The sequence below is a fragment of the Salmo salar genome, chromosome ssa02 (assembly GCF_905237065.1).
Source record: "Salmo salar chromosome ssa02, Ssal_v3.1, whole genome shotgun sequence".
Classification (NCBI taxonomy): Eukaryota; Metazoa; Chordata; class Actinopteri; order Salmoniformes; family Salmonidae; genus Salmo; species Salmo salar.
The window spans coordinates 3,015,183-3,038,590 of NC_059443.1; the positions used below are offsets into that span (position 1 = coordinate 3,015,183).

At 42.2% G+C, this 23,408-nt stretch overlaps 1 protein-coding gene across 1 annotated transcript; it reads right to left on the reverse strand.

The window, feature by feature from the left end:
* Window positions 1-12,201: 12,201 nt before the first annotated feature.
* LOC123727472 (transcription factor SOX-4-like) lies at window positions 12,202-15,933 on the reverse strand. The gene has a single exon (XM_045696606.1). It carries the CDS (start codon window positions 15,412-15,414, stop codon window positions 14,284-14,286), a length of 1,131 nt encoding a protein of 376 aa, XP_045552562.1. The 5' UTR covers window positions 15,415-15,933; the 3' UTR covers window positions 12,202-14,283.
* Window positions 15,934-23,408: the final 7,475 nt, after the last annotated feature.

The following is a 23,408-nucleotide window of genomic DNA, read 5'->3' on the forward strand; positions in this document are numbered from 1 at the left end:
TCTGCTCTGTCCCTCTTGAACTAACATCCTGTAGTTATGTTGCTCTGTCCCTCTTGAACTAACATCCTGTAGTTATGTTGCTCTGCTCTGTCCCTCTTGAACTAACATCCTGTAGTTATGTCTTGCTCTGTCCCTCTTGAACTAACATCCTGTAGTTATGGTGCTCTGTCCCTCTTGAACTAACATCCTGTAGTTATGTTGCTCTGCTCTGTCCCTCTTGAACTAACATCCTGTAGTTATGGTGCTCTGTCCCTCTTGAACTAACATCCTGTAGTTATGTTGCTCTGCTCTGTCCCTCTTGAACTAACATCCTGTAGTTATGGTGCTCTGCTCTGTCCCTCTTGAACTAACATCCTGTAGTTATGTTGCTCTGTCCCTCTTGAACTAACATCCTGTAGTTATGGTGCTCTGCTCTGTCCCTCTTGAACTAACATCCTGTAGTTATGTTGCTCTGTCCCTCTTGAACTAACATCCTGTAGTTATGGTGCTCTGCTCTGTCCCTCTTGAACTAACATCCTGTAGTTATGTTGCTCTGCTCTGTCCCTCTTGAACTAACATCCTGTAGTTATGATGCTCTGCTCTGTCCCTCTTGAACTAACATCCTGTAGTTATGGTGCTCTGCTCTGTCCCTCTTGAACTAACATCCTGTAGTTATGTGCTTGCTCTGTCCCTCTTGAACTAACATCCTGTAGTTATGTTGCTCTGTCCCTCTTGAACTAACATCCTGTAGTTATGTTGCTCTGTCCCTCTTGAACTAACATCCTGTAGTTATGGTGCTCTGCTCTGTCCCTCTTGAACTAACATCCTGTAGTTATGGTGCTCTGTCCCTCTTGAACTAACATCCTGTAGTTATGGTGCTCTGCTCTGTCCCTCTTGAACTAACATCCTGTAGTTATGGTGCTCTGCTCTGTTCCTCTTGAACTAACATCCTGTAGTTATGGATATCCACAGAAATGTTGAATATTTCATTTTCTTCATGTTTCTAGGAGATATAAATGGGTCCAAGTCTATGAAGAAACGGGAACAAAATAAATAACATCAATTTGACAATCTGGAATATCTGAGTTTGTCAGGAACATTAAAACCATATAATATTGTCGGTAGACAGGCCTAGAACTTCACACACGTTCTGCATCTCAGTTGATGATAATAACCTAATCTCCCCAGCTTCCTGATGACATGACGGTTCAGTAAAACTGCTTCAGTCAACATCAGTCTGTCAGACAACAGATGAAACGTTTCACAGTCGACCTCATTTCACTTAAAATGCCTTGAGTGTGTGTGTGTGTGTGTGTGTGTGTGTGTGTGTGTGTGTGTGTGTGTGTGTGTGTGTGTAATAATCACACCTGGTAGATTCCATCCAGCCCAAGTCATTGAACAGACCAGCCTAACCAGATAAACCCTCAGTTAGCCAGGACATAATCTCTGAACAGATAGACAATATCAGATTTGACTTGATGAACCCTGAGTCTATCCACGGATTACCACTGGAGATACAGCCAGATATATTTACAGTCTCAGTAAATTACCAGTACAAACAGCCATCTAAACTGTGTGTGTGTGTGTGTGTGTGTATCTGTGTGTGTACATGTGTGTGTTGTGTGTGTGTGTGTGTGTGTGTGTGTGTGTGTGTGTGTGTGTGTGTGTGTGTGTGTGTGTGTGTGTGTGTGTGTGTGTGTGTGTGTGTGTGTGTGTGTGTGTGTGTGTATTGACTACGCCACACCGTAATGCCCTAAAGAGCTAGTGTGTCCCGGGAAAAGCAATCTGTTCATAGAGACAACAAACTGTTCCACAAATGAACATACCAGGCACCGGTCTGACATTTAAACAGAGGACTTCTGAATGAGATAGATCACATAATTATAAAACTCTGAAGAAAGCCTGGAAAAGAGGAGCGTGAGGGAGCTCTCCCTTTTATCAAAACGCTCTCCTGGTGTGAAGCCACAATAATGTATTCCTGTTCCCTCGAATGTGGAGACGCTCTAGCACATTCACACACACACACACACACACACACACACACACACACACACACACACACACACACACACACACACACACACACACACACACACACACACACACACACACACACACACACACACACACACACACACCCCACACCCCCACACACACACACGCTCACACACACACACAGACACACACACACACACACACACACACACACACACACACACACACACACACACACACACACACACACACACACACACACACACACACACACACACACACACACACACACACACACACACACACACACACACACACACACACACACACACACACACACACACACACACACACACACACACACACATCTCACACACACACACACACACACACACACACACACACACACACACACACACACACACACAGACATACGCACGCACAGCAAAAACATACACATGCAGGCTGAACATCCTCAGTTATCTCCTTGCCACAGGCACACACAAGGAAAACAAAGCCTGACGTGTTTTACAGACCACAGAGACTCACTCTGCTCTCAGAGGTAGTAGCTGTCACAGCCATTGGTAATGCTGGCCCTAATGTGTAGGAGTATACCCTCTATACCTTGTCAGTATTGTGTATCTCAGAGGTAGTAGCTGTCACAGCCATTGGTAATGCTGGCCCTAATGTGTAGGAGTATATCCTCTATACCTTGTCAGTATTGTGTATCTCAGAGGTAGTAGCTGTCACAGCCATTGGTAATGCTGGCCCTAATGTGTAGGAGTATACCCTCTATACCTTGTCAGTATTGTGTATCTCAGAGGTAGTAGCTGTCACAGCCATTGGTAATGCTGGCCCTAATGTGTAGGAGTATACCCTCTATACCTTGTCAGTATTGTGTATCTCAGAGGTAGTAGCTGTCACAGCCATTGGTAATGCTGGCCCTAATGTGTAGGAGTATATCCTCTATACCTTGTCAGTATATCTATAACTACTACATGTCTATACCCTGCTTATAGATGTGTACTGTTATAAAGGAGAAAAATAATAGGAATCATTCAGAGAGAGAGAGAGAGAGAGAGAGAGAGAGAGAGAGAGAGAGAGAGAGAGAGAGAGAGAGAGAGAGAGAGAGAGAGAGAGAGAGAGAGAGAGAGAGAGAGAGAGAGAGAGAGAGAGAGAGAGAGAGAGAGAGAGAGAGAGAGAGAGAGAGTGAGAGAGAGAGAGATGCTAAGGCAAAATGATGAGGCACAGCCCACTGAATGAGGTGAGGTAAGATGACATCATGGTATGGCCACTACTCCACTGTGAGCTTATTGGCCCCTGCTCAGAGGTGTCTGTTAATAGATAGAGACCGCATGTGGTTCATTTCTACTCTGCAGTCTGCAGTGCACTCTGTGACTGTCTCCTGAAGGCTCCTAGGCTTCAGGCTCTGTGGGTGGAGGTGTCAAAACAGGCACAACCATCACCAAAGGATAACATCAGGTTACTTCAAATTGCTCATTTGATCTTTTTTTTTTATTGACCGTGAAAGAGAATCCAATTCACTAAAAGACACAAAACAGGGAAAATGTTCCAAATAAATGTTAATCATAGGCCTTTTCAAAAATTCTCTCTATTTTATTTAATCTAATATAAGACAAAAATCCCCAACGACATTTACAACAAGCAGAAGCTGCAACGAAAATAGCCTTATAACGGGCATGTGCTTCGCGTAGCCTATTCTCCCCCCACTTTATCGCAATGCAGTGTGGCAAAAATGTGATACTGCCGAGGACTACTATGGCAACACGGTGTGTGCATGTGTGGTTCCATGAGCGCCGTAGGGGGCGGGGGCTTTGCCTGAATTCTACCGAGCCCCCCCTCGCATCTTTTCATTGGCTCTCAATGACATCATTGAGGATAAGGGTTGTATAGTGAGGTAACTTCTCCCTCTCCCTCTCTCTCTCTTTCTCTCTCCAGGCGAATTGTCTGGTGGATAATAAATGTAATAACGTAATCTATAAATGGCAGCAATGTGAACAGATGCGTGTAAATCAGTCAATGTAATCATATACAAGGCCTTCAATGCGCAACATCATCGTTCAGTCCTCAACCCCCTCCCCCACATTTCAGGGACGCTGTCCAGCTTCAGTCTTGCTGAAAAACATAGTTCACCGGCTAATCATTTAACTGGCCGTCACATGGCTTTGTAAACACAGACAACACGCTGGTTTGAAAACAAATTCTAACTTTATCAACTTAACTATGCAATTTCAACAGAAAATAAATAAATAAAACATTTTAATAAAATCCATGCTGTCGCCTAAGACAGCATGAGGTAATAACGAGGTAATAACGTCCTGAACACCGCCAGGTCTAAACCAACCACACCAATTTACGCACTGCACCTCTGGAATACACATTGAAACTTTGAAATACACACTACAACTATGAAATACGCCCTGCAACGCTGAAATACGCCCTGCAACGCTGAAATATGCCCTGCAACGCTGAAATATGCACTGCAACTCTGAAATACGCACTGCAAGCGCAACTTAGTTTTAGGATGGGATGTTGTGCACCAAACTGGGAAACAAGCGTCACTCCACAAGTCTTCCCTGAAGAAACCGCTGTGGAAGCGGGTTAACCTACCCATGTTGTCCTTGAGGGTCCGATGAGACGCCTATCCAATTTGGAGAGTCTTTGTTGTGATGTGCGCCTGCAGATATAATCCAATTCCGATTCCATGAGTCCGGTCCGGGTCGCGGGTAAATCCACCACAGTGTAGATGGTTATTCAAAGGACCTGCAGCTAAAATCCTGTTGTAAAGGTACGGCTCCAAGGTCCTTTTTCCAATTTAGGCCTCCCGAAAAAAAAGCTTTCCAAATAAAACAAGTTTCAACCCACCTGAGGATAGCAGAGGAAAATGAAAGTTATTGAGGGCCTCTGTATCACTCAGTTTGGGAAGAGAATAGAGTTTGAAACGATAGAAAAGTTAGTGATAAACACTGGCAGACATATTTTTGTTTGTTTTACATTCCAGCAAAGTGGTCGATGAAGCGAATGCAATAAGGCTAACAAAAAATACATTTTGGCGTATGCAAACTAAACTATCGTATTTACTTAGATAATCCTTAACAAGTTCAATACAAATGTATTTTAAAAGGTTATTCAGTGTTTTATAATGAGTGTAGATTAAGGAACACATGCTACATGTTAAAGATGTTTTAACCTGAGCATTCTATGCCCATCAAATTACAACAAAAGTTTCCATGGTTTCACAAAAAGATCGTTAGAATAATCGTTTTGCAACTTGGGGTGTAAAGCATTAATTTAGACTAGAAGTTTAAAGTCATTTTTGAAAAACCCAATATGCTAAAAAAAAATATATATATAGATAGATATTTACTCTATTCTATGGATGCTGAAAAAAAGAGAGACATTCGTATAAATTTGCATCCATAAATATGTATTTTTCCCTTCATAACCACTTATAAAAGACATTAATACCACCGTAATCAAGTATTTCCAATAGTTTATCCCTTTTCTGAAGTCAAATAGCCTTATTTTCTACTTTCTTTTTGCATTCTTGTATTCGCTCCTTTTTGGGAGTATGGAACAGAACAAAGGGAACGTAACAAAGAGTCTACTACACCGACTCACTGTGCTGTGTCTTATACCTGTTGCTCAATGCTCACTCCCAAAACTACCAGGACTGAATCCGCCTTTATACGTTGTTGCGTTCTGGAATCATAATAGAAGACTGTAGAATGTTCCATTTAGTCTTATTTCAGCTATTTGATTATCCAAATCAAGAAGCATATATGCACCTGATTGTATTGTTCTCAATTCTTCACAAAAGAAAGTGTCCATATCACTCTGAACTTCACAATGTAATTATTTATATAAATAGGCCTACGAATTTTGTATTCAAAAGTGTATTTTATCCAAACATTTATTATTAAAAAGAAAGTTCGTCGTCACGCGTAATTCTCTTGCCAACTTCCCTCACCATCCAACTTTTGACAGCTTTGTCTCCTTCAACCCATCCCCTTTCAGATAAACACAACGAAACAACTACAAACTTCCATTCATATTGTCTATATATGTTAATAATAAAGGAGTTATATAGGGAGGATATAAGCACATTTGAAAGCATCCATGCTGTCTCTCTCTCCCGTCTCTGCGCTGCATCAGACAAAGGAACGCTCCTCTTTGTGCTCTCAACTTTGGAGCTGACGCACCAACTATCAGCAACTTTTTGTATTGTAATTAAATCTATAAAAAATCTAATCAAAGACAACACATCGCGTAACATTCACTTTAAAAGCCACTTACCGTTGCATTTCCAATGTTCGTGGAAGTCGTCCATTGCGTTTGAAAAAGTTTAAAAGTGCATATTTGGGTTGTGTTGTTGGCGCTCTTTGTCTGCACGTGTGAAGGGGATTCTTGGCCGCGCCTTGTTCATTTCAGTTTCAGTCCCGCCCTCTAAATAATACTAAACAACAACAAAGAAAAGAATATCATAGGTACAGTATATTCATAAGATAAACACTAACAACATATTATTCAATTATTATTTGATTTATTTTCCAGCTATTTTACGCATAGACGGTATATTTCCATATAGACCGTTACTTCGGTAACTCTTTGTCCAGAGACCTCACTGTCTGTCCTTGTCTGGCCGTCCCTTTCCCACATCAATTAGGGACAACTCTGATGACTGATACAACTTGACATTTTATAACAGCTTTAATATGGACGTGTTGTCTTTATACCGTTCAAATAAAAGGAGTGGAACTTTCTAACAATAGAGAAGCTATGAGAGATTATAAGGCTTCGTTGGTTAGTTTATGAAGCTTTATTAATGTTTGTTATAAATAAGAGGAAGGAACAAAAATTTATAACAATATGGAACTACTAGACCTCAAATATTAAAAGCTTTTATAAAATATAATAGTTATATTATAAAATACATACTTTTTAATAATAAAACTATTGATCTACAAAACCTCAGAATGTCCTGTCTCTGTGCAGAGCTTCCAATATTCACCATACTCATCCTCAACATTCTTACTTTTTAGGAATAAATAACATACAAAGTGTGAAATACATGTTTACATTTAGCAGACACCCTTATCCAGAGTGACTTACAGGAGCAATTAGGGTTAAGTGCCTTGCTCAAGCGCACAGCAACAGATTTTTCATCTAGTCAGCTCAGTAATTCCAACTAGCAACCTTTCAGTTACTGGCCCAACACTCTTAACCACTAGGCTGCCTGCCACTCTAACAAACACAAAGCATTGCATTATAAATCAACACTGTGCCCTCAATTGGTTGTATTAAATTTGTATTTACTGTTGAGAAAATTAAACAAATATTCAAAGAAGAGCAAGAGAAGCATCATGAAATATTAAACCTGAACTTGAATATTGAAAGCACAGAAACATCACCCGCTGTGTAACAAGCCAGTAGTCTAAATCCATCACCCGCTGTGTAACAAGCCAGTAGTCTAAATCCATCACCCGCTGTGTAACAAGCCAGTAGTCTAAAAACATCACCCGCTGTGTAACAAGCCAGTAGTCTAAATCCATCACCCGCTGTGTAACAAGCCAGTAGTCTAAATCCATCACCCGCTGTGTAACAAGCCAGTAGTCTAAATCCATCACCTGCTGTGTAACAAGCCAGTAGTCTAAAAACATCACCCGCTGTGTAACAAGCCAGTAGTCTGAAAATATCACCCGCTCTGTAACAAGCCAGTAGTCTGAAAATATCACCCGCTCTGTAACAAGCCAGTAGTCTAAAAACATCACCCGCTGTGTAACAAGCCAGTAGTCTGAAAATATCACCCGCTCTGTAACAAGCCAGTAGTCTGAAAATATCACCCGCTCTGTAACAAGCCAGTAGTCTGAAAACATCACCCGCTGTGTAACAAGCCAGTAGTCTAAAAACATCACCCGCTGTGTAACAAGCCAGTAGTCTGAAAACATCACCCGCTCTGTAACAAGCCAGTAGTCTGAAAACATCACCCGCTCTGTAACAAGCCAGTAGTCTGAAAATATCACCAGCTGTGTAACAAGCCAGTAGTCTGAAAACATCACCCGCTGTGTAACAAGCCAGTAGTCTAAAAACATCACCCGCTCTGTAACAAGCCAGTAGTCTAAAAACATCACCCGCTCTGTAACAAGCAAGTAGTCTGAAAATATCACCCGCTGTGTAACAAGCCAGTAGTCTGAAAATATCACCCGCTGTGTAACAAGCCAGTAGTCTGAAAACATCACCCGCTGTGTAACAAGCCAGTAGTCTGAAAAACATGTTCTTTGTTCTGAACTGCCTTCCAGCATAACCTGTGAAGTTCCATCTTATTTACAATGACGGCCTACCCCGGGCAAACCCGGACGACGCTGGGCCAATTGTGCGCCGCCCTACGGGACTCCCAATCATGGCCGGATGTGATACAGCCTGGATAACAAGCCAGTAGTCTGAAAATATCACCCGCTGTTTAACAAGCCAGTAGTCTGAAAATATCACCTGCTGTGTAACAAGCCAGTAGTCTGAAAAACATGTTCTTTGTTCTGAACTGCCTTCCAGCATAACCTGTGAAGTTCCATCTGCTTTGGTTCAGTTATAATGTTGAGGTTTTTCCAGTACAAGACAGTAATTCCATCGAACATTGAATCATATTGTTTCTTTAAAGGGACCAAAGTACATATTGAATGTCTGTGGTATGCAACGGATACATAGGGATACAGACAGATAAGGTACCAGTGGAGCATGGTCATTGGGGGAGGGACACACATTTGGAGGGATGGTGACAGTCCACTGTAGTTCTTCTCTCCGCTTGACTGGACTACAAGTCCAAGAAGCCAGCAGGGGGAATGAAAAATAGATATACAACCCACAGACTCCAAATGGCACCATATTTCCTTTATAGTGCAATACTGGTAGAAATAGAAACAGTCTGGCTGGTGTATCTAGAGGTAGAAACAGTCTGGCTGGTATATCTAGAGGTAGAAACAGTCTGGCTGGTGTATCTAGAGGTAGAAACAGTCTGGCTGGTATATCTAGAGATAGAAACAGTCTGCCTGGTATATCTAGAGGTAGAAACAGTCTGGCTGGTATATCTAGAGATAGAAACAGTCTGCCTGGTGTATCTAGAGGTAGAAACAGTCTGGCTGGTGTATCTAGAGATAGAAACAGTCTGGCTGGTGTATCTAGAGGTAGAAACAGTCTGGCTGGTGTATCTAGAGGTAGAAACAGTCTGGCTGGTATATCTAGAGGTAGAAACAGTCTGGCTGGTATATCTAGAGATAGAAACAGTCTGGCTGGTGTATCTAGAGATAGAAACAGTCTGGCTGGTGTATCTAGAGATAGAAACAGTCTGGCTGGTGTATCTAGAGATAGAAACAGTCTGGCTGGTGTATCTAGAGATAGAAACAGTCTGGCTGGTGTATCTAGAGATAGAAGCAGTCTGGCTGGTATATCTAGAGGTAGAAACAGTCTGGCTGGTGTATCTAGAGATAGAAACAGTCTGGCTGGTGTATCTAGAGATAGAAACAGTCTGGCTGGTGTATCTAGAGATAGAAACAGTCTGGCTGGTGTATCTAGAGATAGAAACAGTCTGGCTGGTGTATCTAGAGGTAGAAACAGTCTGGCTGGTATATCTAGAGATAGAAACAGTCTGGCTGGTGTATCTAGAGGTAGAAACAGTCTGGCTGGTGTATCTAGAGGTAGAAACAGTCTGGCTGGTGTATCTAGAGATAGAAACAGTCTGGCTGGTGTATCTAGAGATAGAAACAGTCTGGCTGGTGTATCTAGAGGTAGAAACAGTCTGGCTGGTGTATCTAGAGGTAGAAACAGTCTGGCTGGTGTATCTAGAGATAGAAACAGTCTGGCTGGTGTATCTAGAGATAGAAACAGTCTGGCTGGTGTATCTAGAGATAGAAACAGTCTGGCTGGTGTATCTAGAGATAGAAGCAGTCTGGCTGGTATATCTAGAGGTAGAAACAGTCTGGCTGGTGTATCTAGAGGTAGAAACAGTCTGGCTGGTGTATCTAGAGATAGAAACAGTCTGGCTGGTATATCTAGAGGTAGAAACAGTCTGGCTGGTGTATCTAGAGGCTGGTAGAGAAAGATTGGAGAGGCATATGGAGATGGATTATTTTTGTTTGCAGTTGAACATATTGAAGTCAAAGTATGACGTTTCTTCCCATTTCCGTAAGTACAGTACTTTCGGTGTGAGTAAGGTGAGGTGGACAGGTTGACAGACGTCAACAAATCATCTTAACAAAAAACCCAATTCAATGCTCTGTCTGTTTCTTCATTGTAGGTCAGTCATAATATGAGTGATTGCTTGGCTACTGGGTGACAGTTGTTACCTGAAAGGAAGCCTCACGAGCTTACTGCAGTTTACAACCAGAGTGGTGTTGAAACGTATATCCTTGACTTTGGACTGATGAAGGAGCAGGTGAGGTTCCCGAGTGGCGCAGCGGTCTAAGGCATTTCATCTCAGTGCTAGAAGCTTCACTACAGACACCCTGGTTTGAATCCAGGCTGTATCACAACCGTCTGTGATTGGGCGGCACACAATTGGCCCAGCGTCGTCCTGGTTTGGCCAGTGTAGGTGGTCATTGTAAATAAGAGTGTGTTCTTAACTGATATGCCTAGATCAATAAATAAAAGGTGCAGAGATTACAGTAAACACACCCACTCAGATCCTAACTGACTATCCAATTTAATACATTTCCTTTCTATATAAATCCCCCATACTCCCCAGTATCCAGTGATTTCCACAGTGTAATTTCCCTACTCCCACTAGCCAGGAAGGCAACCCAGCAGTCTTGCCTCTCCTCTCTCCCAGCCTGACACCCTCCCCTTCACCCAAAGAGAGGAGAGGGGGTGGCTGAGGCTCTGGCCTCCCCCCCTGCTGGGTTTTTACTGAGCCACTACCTTCATTCACCTCCCTCTCTGTAATCAGCTGAGCTAAAAGGGGGGGGGCTACAGCAGGGTAGGTATAAGATAGCAGCACTAACGTCCACTATCAGGTTAGCTAATAAAGTGGCTAATTGTATGGTTCTTAGAAGGATTTCGAATACAGAATGGAGAGGGATTATGTCAAGGTTTTAGTCCTAAAATGACTATTCCAATATCCATTCTAGCGTACCACTTAGTATGAAGCAATGTATTAGAGTGTACATTCTAATTAGGGTTCTAGAACTCAACACAACCATTTTAGTGCGTCATTATTAATATAGTAGTAAATAACAGGTTAGAAACTGAGAGAGAGTGTTGTGTTCATCAGACAAGCCTGGGCCTGTATTCATCAGCACTCAGAAGAAGGAGTGCTGTTCTAGGATCAGGTTACCCCCCGTACATGTCATCTTATTCATTGTGCTCTTATAAGGTCAAACTGATCCTACTCTGAGACTGTTGAATGTGAATACAGGCCCAGCTTGTTTGCTGTACTGATTTGGATATCTCATCCTGCATGTAGCCAGCATGCAGCCAGCCAGGCCCCATCCCCCCACATACGCTAATACGCTGTGCTGTCTGGGGAAGGGGGAGGGGAGGCACTGTCTGGGAGACAGACATGGAGCTAGGAAGTGAATACATGCTGACTGCTGAATATCATAACCCTTGTAATACCACTAGAACATCACCTCCCAAGGATTATAAGGAGACATATTTGTAACGATAGTTAGGGTAGAATGTGTAAATAAGAATTTGTTCTAAACTGACTTGCCTAGTTAAATAAAGGTTAAATAAAAATGAAAATAAATATTCATACATGGACTGATGTTATAGACCATATAAAGGTAATTCTATTTCTTATACAGTATGTCTGTGAGAATGCGTGAAGTGTGGTCTTCCATGTTATCACTCCCCATATAAACTATCACAAACAAGCACAGCTTACCAATAAGGTCTTGTAGCCTTCACACTAATGCCCTACACTGACTAGTGTACAGTACACCATTTTCATTACCTAAAGGAGCACTTCTAATGCACTAGTAGGTTTTGTATACGTGTACATTATGTGCGTGTGCAGTAATGTACACCCTGTTTTCATGGTTTTAAAAGCAGCATTTCTATACATGTACAAACATCAGTCAAGAATGCATCAACAGAGAGGAGTACAGTATAACAATGACTGTATACTGTAAACAACAATGTATACATTAAAGTTGTGTTTTGATTTAAAAGGAATCGTCTATAGATCAGACAGAATGAGTCGACAGAGACGAGGGATATGTTTCAGTTCCAGCTGATTTTTATTTCCTTCTTGAAAAAAAAAAGTTATGTACAGGATTATCAACAATCTGACAGGCAGTGAATTGACACGATTAGCTGGCATGAGTTTTTCCCCCCTTTCAAAACTTTTGTTATGGCAATGATTAGACAAAAACAATATTCTACACAGCATATTGCACAGAAATGGGATGAAAATAAAGTTAATATATTTAAAACTGTATATATATATATAAAAAAAATCCTGAACAACCACCTTAAACGTAAGTAAAGATAGTAGAAAGCGATCAGTCCTAGTGCCTGTCATGGTATAGCTTAACTACACATAAAACACACAATCTTTTTGCTTATGATACACAGTCAAATGTACAAAGATGTTTTCACGTTTTTTCCAAATTTTTCTTCTCTTTTTTTATTTTTTATTTTTAAACACAACACTATAACCTGAATCTGATATACAAATACTATTCATTCACCATGCCATAAGATACTAAAACAATTAACTAGAGTTAGCGAACAAGTAGAAAATATTACGTATTCAAATACAATGAGAAAAGCAGTAGGTCTACATAATTGTTGTTTGCGGAACTCAAATACGCAATTTGAATATGCTTTATATGATTTTATATTGTTCCATCCAGTGGTTTTAAACCCGAATGTCGATATAAAAACGCCAAGAAATTGGTAATTTAAAGCTACAATCTTTCTTTATTAGGCAAGATTCTAAAACGAAATGCAGAAGTGTGGCTGCTCAAAATACTGTGTGTGTTGAAGCGCATGTTCACAAGGGGTATTGAAATGTGGTACTGTGTCTTTAAGAAGCCTGCAGATTGATACTGTAAACATGGACAGAAGGCCGATTCATGAGATAACCGGCCACCTGGATCTTTAAAATTAGGAAATCCAAACAGCGATATACACCGATTGACACCCCCTTGATATATATCTGTACAAAAATACACTGACAAAATAAACAAATGTTTCCTCTCTTTAAGTGTCAAAAGTCTACATTTAAATATAAAAAATCAAAAGTGAAAAGTCTAGCCCTTCTTTCAGCGAAGGAAACAGACGGTGAGGGAAAACATCATAACAAGACCAGTACAAGAAAACCAAAACATAATTACGTTGAAAATGTTTTGGCCAGTATATAAATACATCATATAAAAATGTCCTCTGAAAAAATGAACAACAAAAAAATTCGAGGATGAAAAAACATCGGTGAGAATTTCTCTATACATAACATCAGAAAAACATAAAATAATTTTGGTCCTGAATCGTAGAGAAGTGTATAAAGTTCAGCACAGATTTCAGTTGCGTTTGAATCCTGAAGTTAAGAATTAAAACAGCTGGTGATTTTTTTTTGTTCCTTTTAGGTAGAAAGGAATCAAACATAGCGCCATCTATCCATTTAAATAACCCTAACACTAGTTTCAACTGTTCGACAGTCTAACATACATCTCAGTAAAAGAGAGGACAGGTAACATCATGCGTTTATCTTTAAAAAAAAAGGTTTGACTTTTAGGTCAACAACCCACCTGGTTCATAAATCCATCTGTCTCGATGACAACAAAAAACTGTCCCGACAGCCAGCCTATTTCTGTACCTCTGTGAGTCTTATGAAGTTCACTTGGCGATCATAAAACGTTTCTCAAAATGTCCCTTTTAAGTAACTAACATTGATTAATAAAGTACAGCTGACCTAAACCCGCCATCATTATAATCGTGCAAATCAATCACAGTTTTCCAGTTCTGATCGAGTGTTTCTTTCAATAGGACCCGATCACTCCTAGTCAGGGCGCAACAATATCTTCCTCTTCCTGTCCAGTCGAGGCAACACTTCAGCTTACTTGTAGCCATGTCTCATAATAACAGTCGACAGTTGATCCTTGAAATAAAAAGCAAGTTATTCTTTCGCTTTGTTCAACAGTCAGCGCTTGGGGCTTGCAGTCTCTTTCTCGGCGGGAGGGACCCTTGGTAGGTTACGGTATGACACAAAATCACTTTACCGGAATCCCTTTTTTTTCTCAGAATAGTAAGACAACATTTCCTGCTTGTGGTTTTCTCGTTCTCTATTTCTCTCGCTCAATACGTGAACACCAAATTAGAAATGGTCGACTCTAGCCAGTCTCCTGAAATCATCTCGCTCACCTCTGGGGTGCAGTAGTCGGGAAACTCAAAGTGAGAACCGGAGCCCGACTCGAAATTAAAATCCAAGTCTCTGTCCAAAACCGAGGTCCCAAAGCTTCCCAGCGACATGCTATCAAAACCAGGGCTAGGGTTAATGTCCAGTAGATCATCCTCAAACTCCTCATCTGATGAAGAGGATTGGGAGGAGGACGAGGAGTGAGAAGCGGAGGGAGTAGGGGAGGACGCCCGCATGCTTGTATAGTCTTCCGAGGCGCTGGAGGGAGACTCGCCGCCCTCCCTGCTGCTGGCTGTGGCGTCCTCGTACAGGCTGAGTAGTTCGCTGGAATCCGCCGAGCTGCTGAGCGTGGGACTGGCGGGCACCGCTGCTGAAGACGGGCTCACACTGTGGCTCAGGCTGCTGCCCCCGAACACATACATACGCTTCTTCTTGTCAGGTATTTGTTTGGCAGCAGAAACAGACTTGGATTTGTAAAGAGAATGGTGATCTGTGCCGATTACTTGTTCTGGGAATGATGGTGTTTTGGTGCTGTTCCCAAAAACTATTTTATGAGGTTTGCTGGATGATTTTGAGCCACTCTTTTTAGAAGATGGTTTCATGCTGGTGTTACAGTTGCTACCGCTGATCTTTCCCTCCTTCTCACCCGGTTTGGAGCTACTGGACTTGACCTTCTTTCTGGGCCGGTACTTGTAGTCTGGGTAGTCCGCCATGTGCTTGAGTCTGAGCCGCTCCGCCTCTCGTATGAAGGGGATCTTGTCGCAGTCTTTCAGCAGCTTCCAGCGCTTGCCCAGTCTCTTGGATATTTCCGCGTTGTGCATGTCCGGCGACTGCTCCATAATTTTACGTCTTTCAATCTGTGACCACACCATGAAAGCGTTCATCGGCCTCTTGATGTGACCGGTGGGTGTTTTGCACCAGGCGGGGTTCAGTTTGCCGTCCCCCGCGGAAGAAGCCGTGGAGCCGGGGCTCGGGGAGGAAGCCATGTCCAGGTCCATAGCTCCAGAATCCGACGACTCTCCCGCGAACACAGCCTCGGAGCTCTCCACATTACTTGTCTTCTGTACCATGATTATAAATGTCAATGAGAGTGCGCCTGCTTGCTCTCCAGTTCAGTTCCACACAGTAGGTTTATTTTTTAATTTAATTTTACAATTCTAGCTGGCTGTGTGAATAGAAGTCAGTCCTGAGATGTGCCGAACCGGAACAACAGGAATCCGTTGGTAGCCGTTAAAAATGCTGGATTTGTTAAAAGTTCTTTTTCGAGTCTCTGTAATATGATACAGAACAAACGGTGTAAAAGTGTCCCCCGTTTCCACTCTCTTTCCTCCGACAATGCTTTATGTAGCCTAAGCTATTCAACCCTAGCAGTCGTGTAGGACTTAAACATGTGCCGTGTAAGCAGCGGAAAGCAAACTGAGTGGCTGTGTGAGCGCACTGACACTGAAAATGTTCAAAGTTTCTAAAGTAAGGTAACTCTTTTTCTGCATAGCTTTTCCTTCCGAGCACCATGCGGGAAGAAGCTTGTTTCACTAGAACTAGGATCCACCTTTCTTCTGCGCACTCGGTAACTTTCAGCAGCCTCTAATTTCTCCCCCGTTCAGCTTTATCCTTTTCCAGAGATATAACGGCGATCCAGTTCAGCCAATCCGAGGCTGTCTCTACCCTGTCTAGTGCCAAAACCACGCCCACTTTCTCCTCATTGGTCCAAAAAAAAGGAATCTAATAATAATCAGCGCGTGCAGTGAGGAGCTTTATGTCTGACCTCATTCCAGTTTACACGACAAACTTCGCTTTAAAGAGACATACTTATGTTTTGGACTTTTTCTACACCAACCAGCCATACCTATATCATTAAGGTATTGCTGTATGTATGGAGACCAGTCTAATGTATCATATCATTCAGAGTAGTATAGGTCTACTGTTGCATAAAGGGAAGCGTGGAACAACTTGTTAACCCTGTTTGGACTATAATGATCTATTATGATATCGGGCTAATGTTTGAGAGAATATATAAATAGGTTCTAGCATATATTTATATATGAGTAATTATACAAATGTATAATAACATATCCTGGTTTACCCTGCTATAATACAGAGGTGTAATATGATGTTTATAACATAGTCATTTGTATTTAATGATATACTTATATTTTTTTTATAGCCCCTACAGGTTCGTCGGGTTCATAACAATAACAAACATGGCATAATGTCACTCAACAGTTCAGTGAGTCTCATTTTATTTCCAGCGCGAGTGCATTCAGTGCAAGCTCGGCTCGCAAACACGGGAAATGTCTAGACACATGCATGCGGACTCCCTCAGTTTAGTTGTTGTACTGGTGAGAAGAGATTCTTCAGCAGGCTCCACTTTCACCAGGCTGACTCCGAGAGAGGGTGGAGCCGTGGACAACACGGGCGTTCCTTTGTCACATTACGCACGCCCCGCGCTCACTGCTGTAGCTGGCGGAGAGGAGAAAGGAGAGAGGAGAAAGAAGAGAGGTAGAGGCAGTGGAGGTACAAGCTGAGACTACACAGTACACTTTATTTTGTAGATAGAAATGGCCAAGGTAGACCGGAGAGAGTGGTGATAAGACACACTGGAGAAAGCGCTTTTACGCATGGCATGAGCGCTTTAGCGCACGAACATTGAGTGGAACAAAACACAACATTTCATGAACACACAATATTCTGAGTTCTCACATTTACCCCTAGAATAGAGAGATATTATAATGACTTAAAACATCACCCCCAGTAGCCTTTGTTGACAATGTTTTGGATATTACACAGGTATTAAGCAGACGGCGAATATCACACAACAGCCAAGTCCACTTCTGAGGAACAGCGATGCGTTTTGTGTGTGTCACTAGATGGCAGCGCGGAGCTAAATGACAGCGTTAGCTCCTATGAAACGATTCAGACACAGCTCCGCTCCCAGACTTTACATATGTGGGAGAGATGAATTACATAATGTTACTCAGTCAGACACTCAGCCAGTCTGTCGAACATTGTTTTGCTGCACAGTCAGTAACTACTGAGAGTGTTTTGTAATTCTGATCACCAGTCCGACTTTGCCAAAGGCCAATAAAGTGAAATTCATTCAAGGTATTATTATTACAGGTAGGCTATCAACCTTAGCATACTGTGCTGTTCATTACAGGCAGGCCTAGTACACACGTACCGATACAGCCAATCAAGGGAATGAGGCGTTACAGATGAAGAAACAAAAAGCGATTGTAATAGTTCAACCCAGTAGCAACATTAGACGTAGATATACGCATGTCACTGAGCACAATTGTGCTTAATATGGTCTGATATCTGTCAGCATCCAAGTAAAGCGAGTTAAAGCAGCTGTAATTGCGCTCCAGTTTTGTGGGTTCATTGAGCATGACTGGAATATAAATGGAGTGGCAACTCATAAACCAAAGAGCTCGACGCTTACCCATAGAAATAGAACCGATAGAATTTAGAAAAGGGCTTGAAACCTCGAACCCTGGCAATTTGACTGGTGAACTCATGGGTGGCAGCCTATACACTCGCAATCGACACTGTTCTATAGATGTTGTTTCTATGGGTTAACCCGGCCCCCAAACCACGAAACCTAAGCCTATTCTCTGCTCTTAATAGAACATAATAACAGTAATAGATGGAGACAGTTCAGACGAGGTCGGACCAGGGCTACAGCCCTGCACCTGGCTGAGGGGGTGTCGGGTGTTTTATCCACTCCTTGACCAGATGGCTTGTGGCAGCATTGTTCCATTCACCATCAGAGGGAAAGAAAAGACTATTACGACTTTTTGTATTTCTCTTGAAAAGCAGAGATCCTGTTTCAATAGTTTACCAGTTTTAAGAGCATATTTTTGTATGTTGATTGCACTTTTTTTTATGGTGCTTCATTGAGCACACGTTGGGGGGGTGGGTGGACTGTAGTGTCGTGGATAAAAGCCTCTCATTTTAACGTGTGTGCGTGTGTGTGTGAGCGTATGTGATAGAGAGAGAAAGAGAGAGAGCGAGCGTCAATGCTCGCGTCCGTGCGTGTGTATTTGAATAGAAATCTTCAATGCAATTCAAACTTTCTTTTACAACTTTTGTTTAACGTTTGCGCAGCTGCCACGCGAGTGCTTAGAATGGGTCGCGTGCCAGTCTAATCGCAACAGGTGTTCGGCGCCTCGAGCTGCTCGGATTCTCTGTTCTGGAAACGGTCAGTTCTTCCAACAATAAACCTCAACGTTTCCAATGTCTTTAGAAACATGAACATGTAGTCAAAGCAATGACAGTATATGAACATTGACTTATTAGTCACTTTTATTATTCATATTTATGATTTCATAGTCAATTATTTTATTAATTAGCTTACTTAAAAAAATAAATTCTTGACCATTAATCTTTTATTTTATATTTTTATTAATCTTTATTTTTTTATTAATCCTGACCAGTGTAGCCCGGATTCAATAATATACTCTTCACCTGCTTTGAATTTGTACAATACACTGAGAAAAGTTAAGCTCGGCATGTGTAGCCAATCAGCGACGTCACTTCCCGTATTGATGACATATACATGGAATGTGTAGCCATGTGATTGGCCAGATACACGCTTGATGATTTCTGATATGTTATCTATATCACCAGATGGTTATATTGCATGGAAATGCCACTGCTCATTTTGTGCAAGTCTCCACACATACAGAGAGACCTTTGTCATGATGAGCATTGATTGGAAAAATAACAAGTCCTATCCTAAAGCATATACAGACTTAACATATGCAAAATTCATGCATTGTATTGATGTATTTGGGATACAAAACAATTATTTATATATTTTAGGCCTTTACCCATGGATGTTAAGTTAGGATTCACCTCAGAGAGTATAGAAAACATTCTTATATTTTGTTTAAAAAAATAAAAAAACTGTTACATTTTCATTAAAACCATTACTCTTAATCATTTACAACTTTGTGTTATTCATTGCAAAGGGACAGATGGTCGCCTACATTCACCATTCAGCATGTCATATATGAAATGTATTGATTCATATGCATGTTTAACCAGGTGTTCCCGATGAGCCTTATCTTATCCAGGGAGCCGCCGCCAGGCAGCAGAGCACCGTTAATGATTCCCCAGTGTCAACACTTTACCCTGCAGCCCATTGACAACAGATCATTGTTTAGTGTCAAACTCTGATTCCTGAAGTTGAGCTGAGTTAGTTTGAACATCTGTCCGTTTTCAAGGTTGTAGGGCTTTTTACAGGACTACACCGAGACACCTGGGATAGGGGTTGGAGGTGTTGTCATACACACAGAGAGATTAGATCAGGTTCTCAGAGTATAAACACAAGATATATTAGTCAATTCTAGGACATTGTTGTTTACTTAGAAATAAATATACAATTAAGACTGACTGTCTCCTAATTCTGCTAACGAAAAAGGGCCTTTATAAGCCTGTGTATCTAACCCAGATAAATACAAAAGAAAATGTTAACTTTCAAAAATTCCTCATCCTTACATCAACCTGTTTGAGGGACGTTTAGTTCCACTGTGGAACATTTTAACATGCGTCACACGCATCATGTGGTACATCCATATTGAACAGCGGGACTGAAGTTGACCTTCAGGGTCCAGTCACAGTGACACCCTGGGAGATATATCATGTCTGGGTCACGGTGTCGTGGCCGGGGTAACCAGAGCACTGAGAGGTGACCATCGGTTTCTGCTGTTTCTTTGTGTGTGTGTGTGTGTGTGTGTCACCCTGTCACCATTACAGAGAACCATACATAAACAGTGAGAAGTGACTGCCTTGGGGACCACCATGTCACCTGTGTCGCTTGGTCTGACAGCAGAGAGGCATCACAGGGCCCTCTGTCCTCCCTGAGGCCTGTATGTCTGCAGCCTACAGGCTGGGGGCTGGGGCCATAGACCAGGCAGAGACCCTGTCGTCCCTGAGGTCGCCTGCCTCTTGGCTGGGCTCTGAGAGCTGGGGGCTGGGGCCAAAGACCAGGCAGAGACAAGAGCAGAGACCCTGTCGTCACCGAGGTCCACTGCCTCCTGGCTGGGGATAGGAGACCAGAGGCTGTGACTTAAATGACAAGCTGCTCCCTCTCTGGGACTTGATGTCCACTGCCTCCTGGCTGGGGGCTGAGGGCTCAGACCACAGACCAGACAAGAGTAGGGACCCCTGTCGTCCCCCCAGGAGCATAGGGCTTAAGGCTGAGGGCTCAGGGCTGACACCACAGAGCAGAGCTGACACAGAAGGGGAATGTGGCATAGGTCCCAAAATGCTCCCTCTCAGGGGCTTGATGGGTCCTAGTCAATATCAAGGTTCAGATGGCAATGATTAAGAGACCAGATTGGGGGGTATAGGGAACAAGATGAGGGGCCAGAGATGATGGGGTTAGGGTTAGATTGTAGGGTAAGGGTTAGATTGTAGGATAAGGGTTAGATGATGGGGTAAGGGTTAGATGGTAGGCTAAGGGTTAGATTGTAGGGGTAAGAGTTAGATTGTGGGGTAAGGGTTAGATTGTAGGGTAATGGTTAGATTGTAGGGTAAGGGTTAGATTGTAGGGTAAGGGGTTAGATTGTAGGGTAAGGATTAGATTGTAAGGGTAAGGGTTAGATTGTAAGGGTAAGGGTTAGATTGTCGGACAAGGGTTAGATGACGGGGTAAGGGTTAGATTGTAGGGGTAAGGGTTAGATTGTAGGGTAAGGGTTAGATTGTAGGGTAAGGGTTAGATTGTAAGGTAAGGGTTAGATTGTAGGGTAAGGGTTAGATTGTAGGGTAAGGGTTAGATTGTAGGGTAAGGGTTAGATTGTAGGGTAAGGGTTAGATTGTAGGGTAAGGGTTAGATTGTAGGGTAAGGGTTAGATGGTAGGCTAAGGGTTAGATGGTAGGCTAAGGGTTAGATGGTAGGCTAAGGGTTAGATGATGGGATAAGGGTTAGATGATGGGATAAGGGTTAGATTGTAGGGTAAGGGTTAGATGATGGGATAAGGGTTAGATGATGGGATAAGGGTTAGATTGTAGGGTAAGGGTAAGATTGTAGAGTAAGGGTTAGATTGTAGGGTAAGGGTTAGATTGTAAGGTAAGGGTGAGATTGTATGGTAAGGGTTAGATGATGGGATAAGGGTTAGATTGTAAGGTAAGGGTTAGATTGTAGGGTAAGGGTGAGATTGTAGGGGTAAGGGTTAGATTGTAGGGTAAGGGTTAGATTGTAGGGTAAGGGTTAGATGATGGGATAAGGGTTAGGATTGTAGGGTAAGGGTTAAATTGTAGGGTAAGGGTTAGATGATGGGATAAGGGTTAGATTGTAGGGTAAGGGTTAGATTGTAGGATAAGGGTTCGATAGTAGGGTAAGGGTTAGATTGTAGGGTAAGGGTTAGGATTGTAGGGTAAGGGTTAGATTATGGGGTAAGGGTTAGATTGTAGGGTAAGGGTTAGATTGTAGGGTAATGGTTAGGATTGTAGGGTAAGGGTTAGATTGTAGGGTAAGAGTTAGATTGTAGGGTAAGGGTTGGATTGTAGGGCAAGGGTTAGATTGTAAGGGTAAGGGTTAGATTGTAAGGGGTAAGGGTTAGATTGTCGGACAAGGGTTAGGATGACGGGGGTAAGGGTTAGATTGTAGGGTAAGGGTTAGATTGTAGGGTAAGGGTTAGATTGTAGGGTAAGGGTTAGATTGTAAGGTAAGGGTTAGATTGTAGGGTAAGGGTTAAGATTGTAGGGTAAGGGTTAGGATTGAAGGATAAGGGTTAGATGGTAGGCTAAGGGTTAGATTGTAGGGTAAGGGTTAGATTGTAGGGTAAGGGGTTAGATTGTAGGGTAAGGGTTAGATTGTACGGGTAAGGGTTAGATTGAAGGATAAGGGTTAGATTGTAGGTAGGTTAGATTGTAGGTAGGGTTAGATTGTAAGGTAAAGGTTAGATTGTCGGGTAAGGGTTAGATTGTAGGGTAAGGGTTAGATTGTAGGGTAAGGGTTAGATTGTAGGATAAGGGTTAGATTGTAGGGTAAGGGTTAGATTGTAGGGTAAGGGTTAGATGATGGGATAAGGGTTCGATTGTAGGGTAAGGGTTAGATGATGGGATAAGGGTTAGATGATGGGATAAGGGTTAGATGATGGGATAAGGGTTAGATTGTAGGGTAAGGGTTAGATGATGGGGTAAGTGTTAGATTGTAAGGTAAGGGTTAGATTGTAAGGTAAGGGTTAGATTGTAGGGTAAGGGTTAGATGATGGAATAAGGGTTAGATTGTAGGGTAAGGGTTAGATTGTAGAGTAAGGGTTAGATTGTAGGGTAAGGGTTAGATTGTAAGGTAAGGGTTAGATTGTATGGTAAGGGTTAGATGATGGGATAAGGGTTAGATTGTAAGGTAAGGGTTAGATTGTAGGGTAAGGGTGAGATTGTAGGGGTAAGGGTTAGATTGTAGGGTAAGGGTTAGATTGTAGTGTAAGGGTTAGATGATGGGATAAGGGTTAGATTGTAGGGTAAGGGTTAGATTGTAGGGTAAGGGTTAGATGATGGGATAAGGGTTAGATTGTAGGGTAAGGGTTAGATTGTAGGATAAGGGTTCGATTGTAGGGTAAGGGGTTAGATTGTAGGGTAAGGGTTAGATTGTAGGGTAAGGGTTGGATTACGGGGTAAGGGTTAGATTGTAGGCTCAGGGTTTAGATTATGGGGTAAGGGGTTAGATTGTAGAGTAAGGGTTAGATTGTAGGGTTAGGGTTAGATTGTAGGGTAAGGGTTAGATGATGGGATAAGGGTTAGATGATGGGGTAAGGGTTAGATTGTAGTGTAAGGGTTAGATTGTAGGGTAAGGGGTAGATGATGGGATAAGGGTTAGATGATGGGGTAAGGGTTAGATTGTAGGGTAAGGGTTAGATTGTAGGGTAAGGGTTAGATGCTGGGATAAGGGTTAGATTGTAGGATAAGGGGTAGATTGTAGGGTAAGGGTTAGATTGTAGGATAAGGGTTATATTGTAGGGTAAGGGCTAGATTGTAGGATAAGGTTTAGATTGTAGGCTAAAGGCTAGATTGTAAGGTAAGGGTTAGATTGTAGGGTAAGGGTTAGATTGTAGGGTAA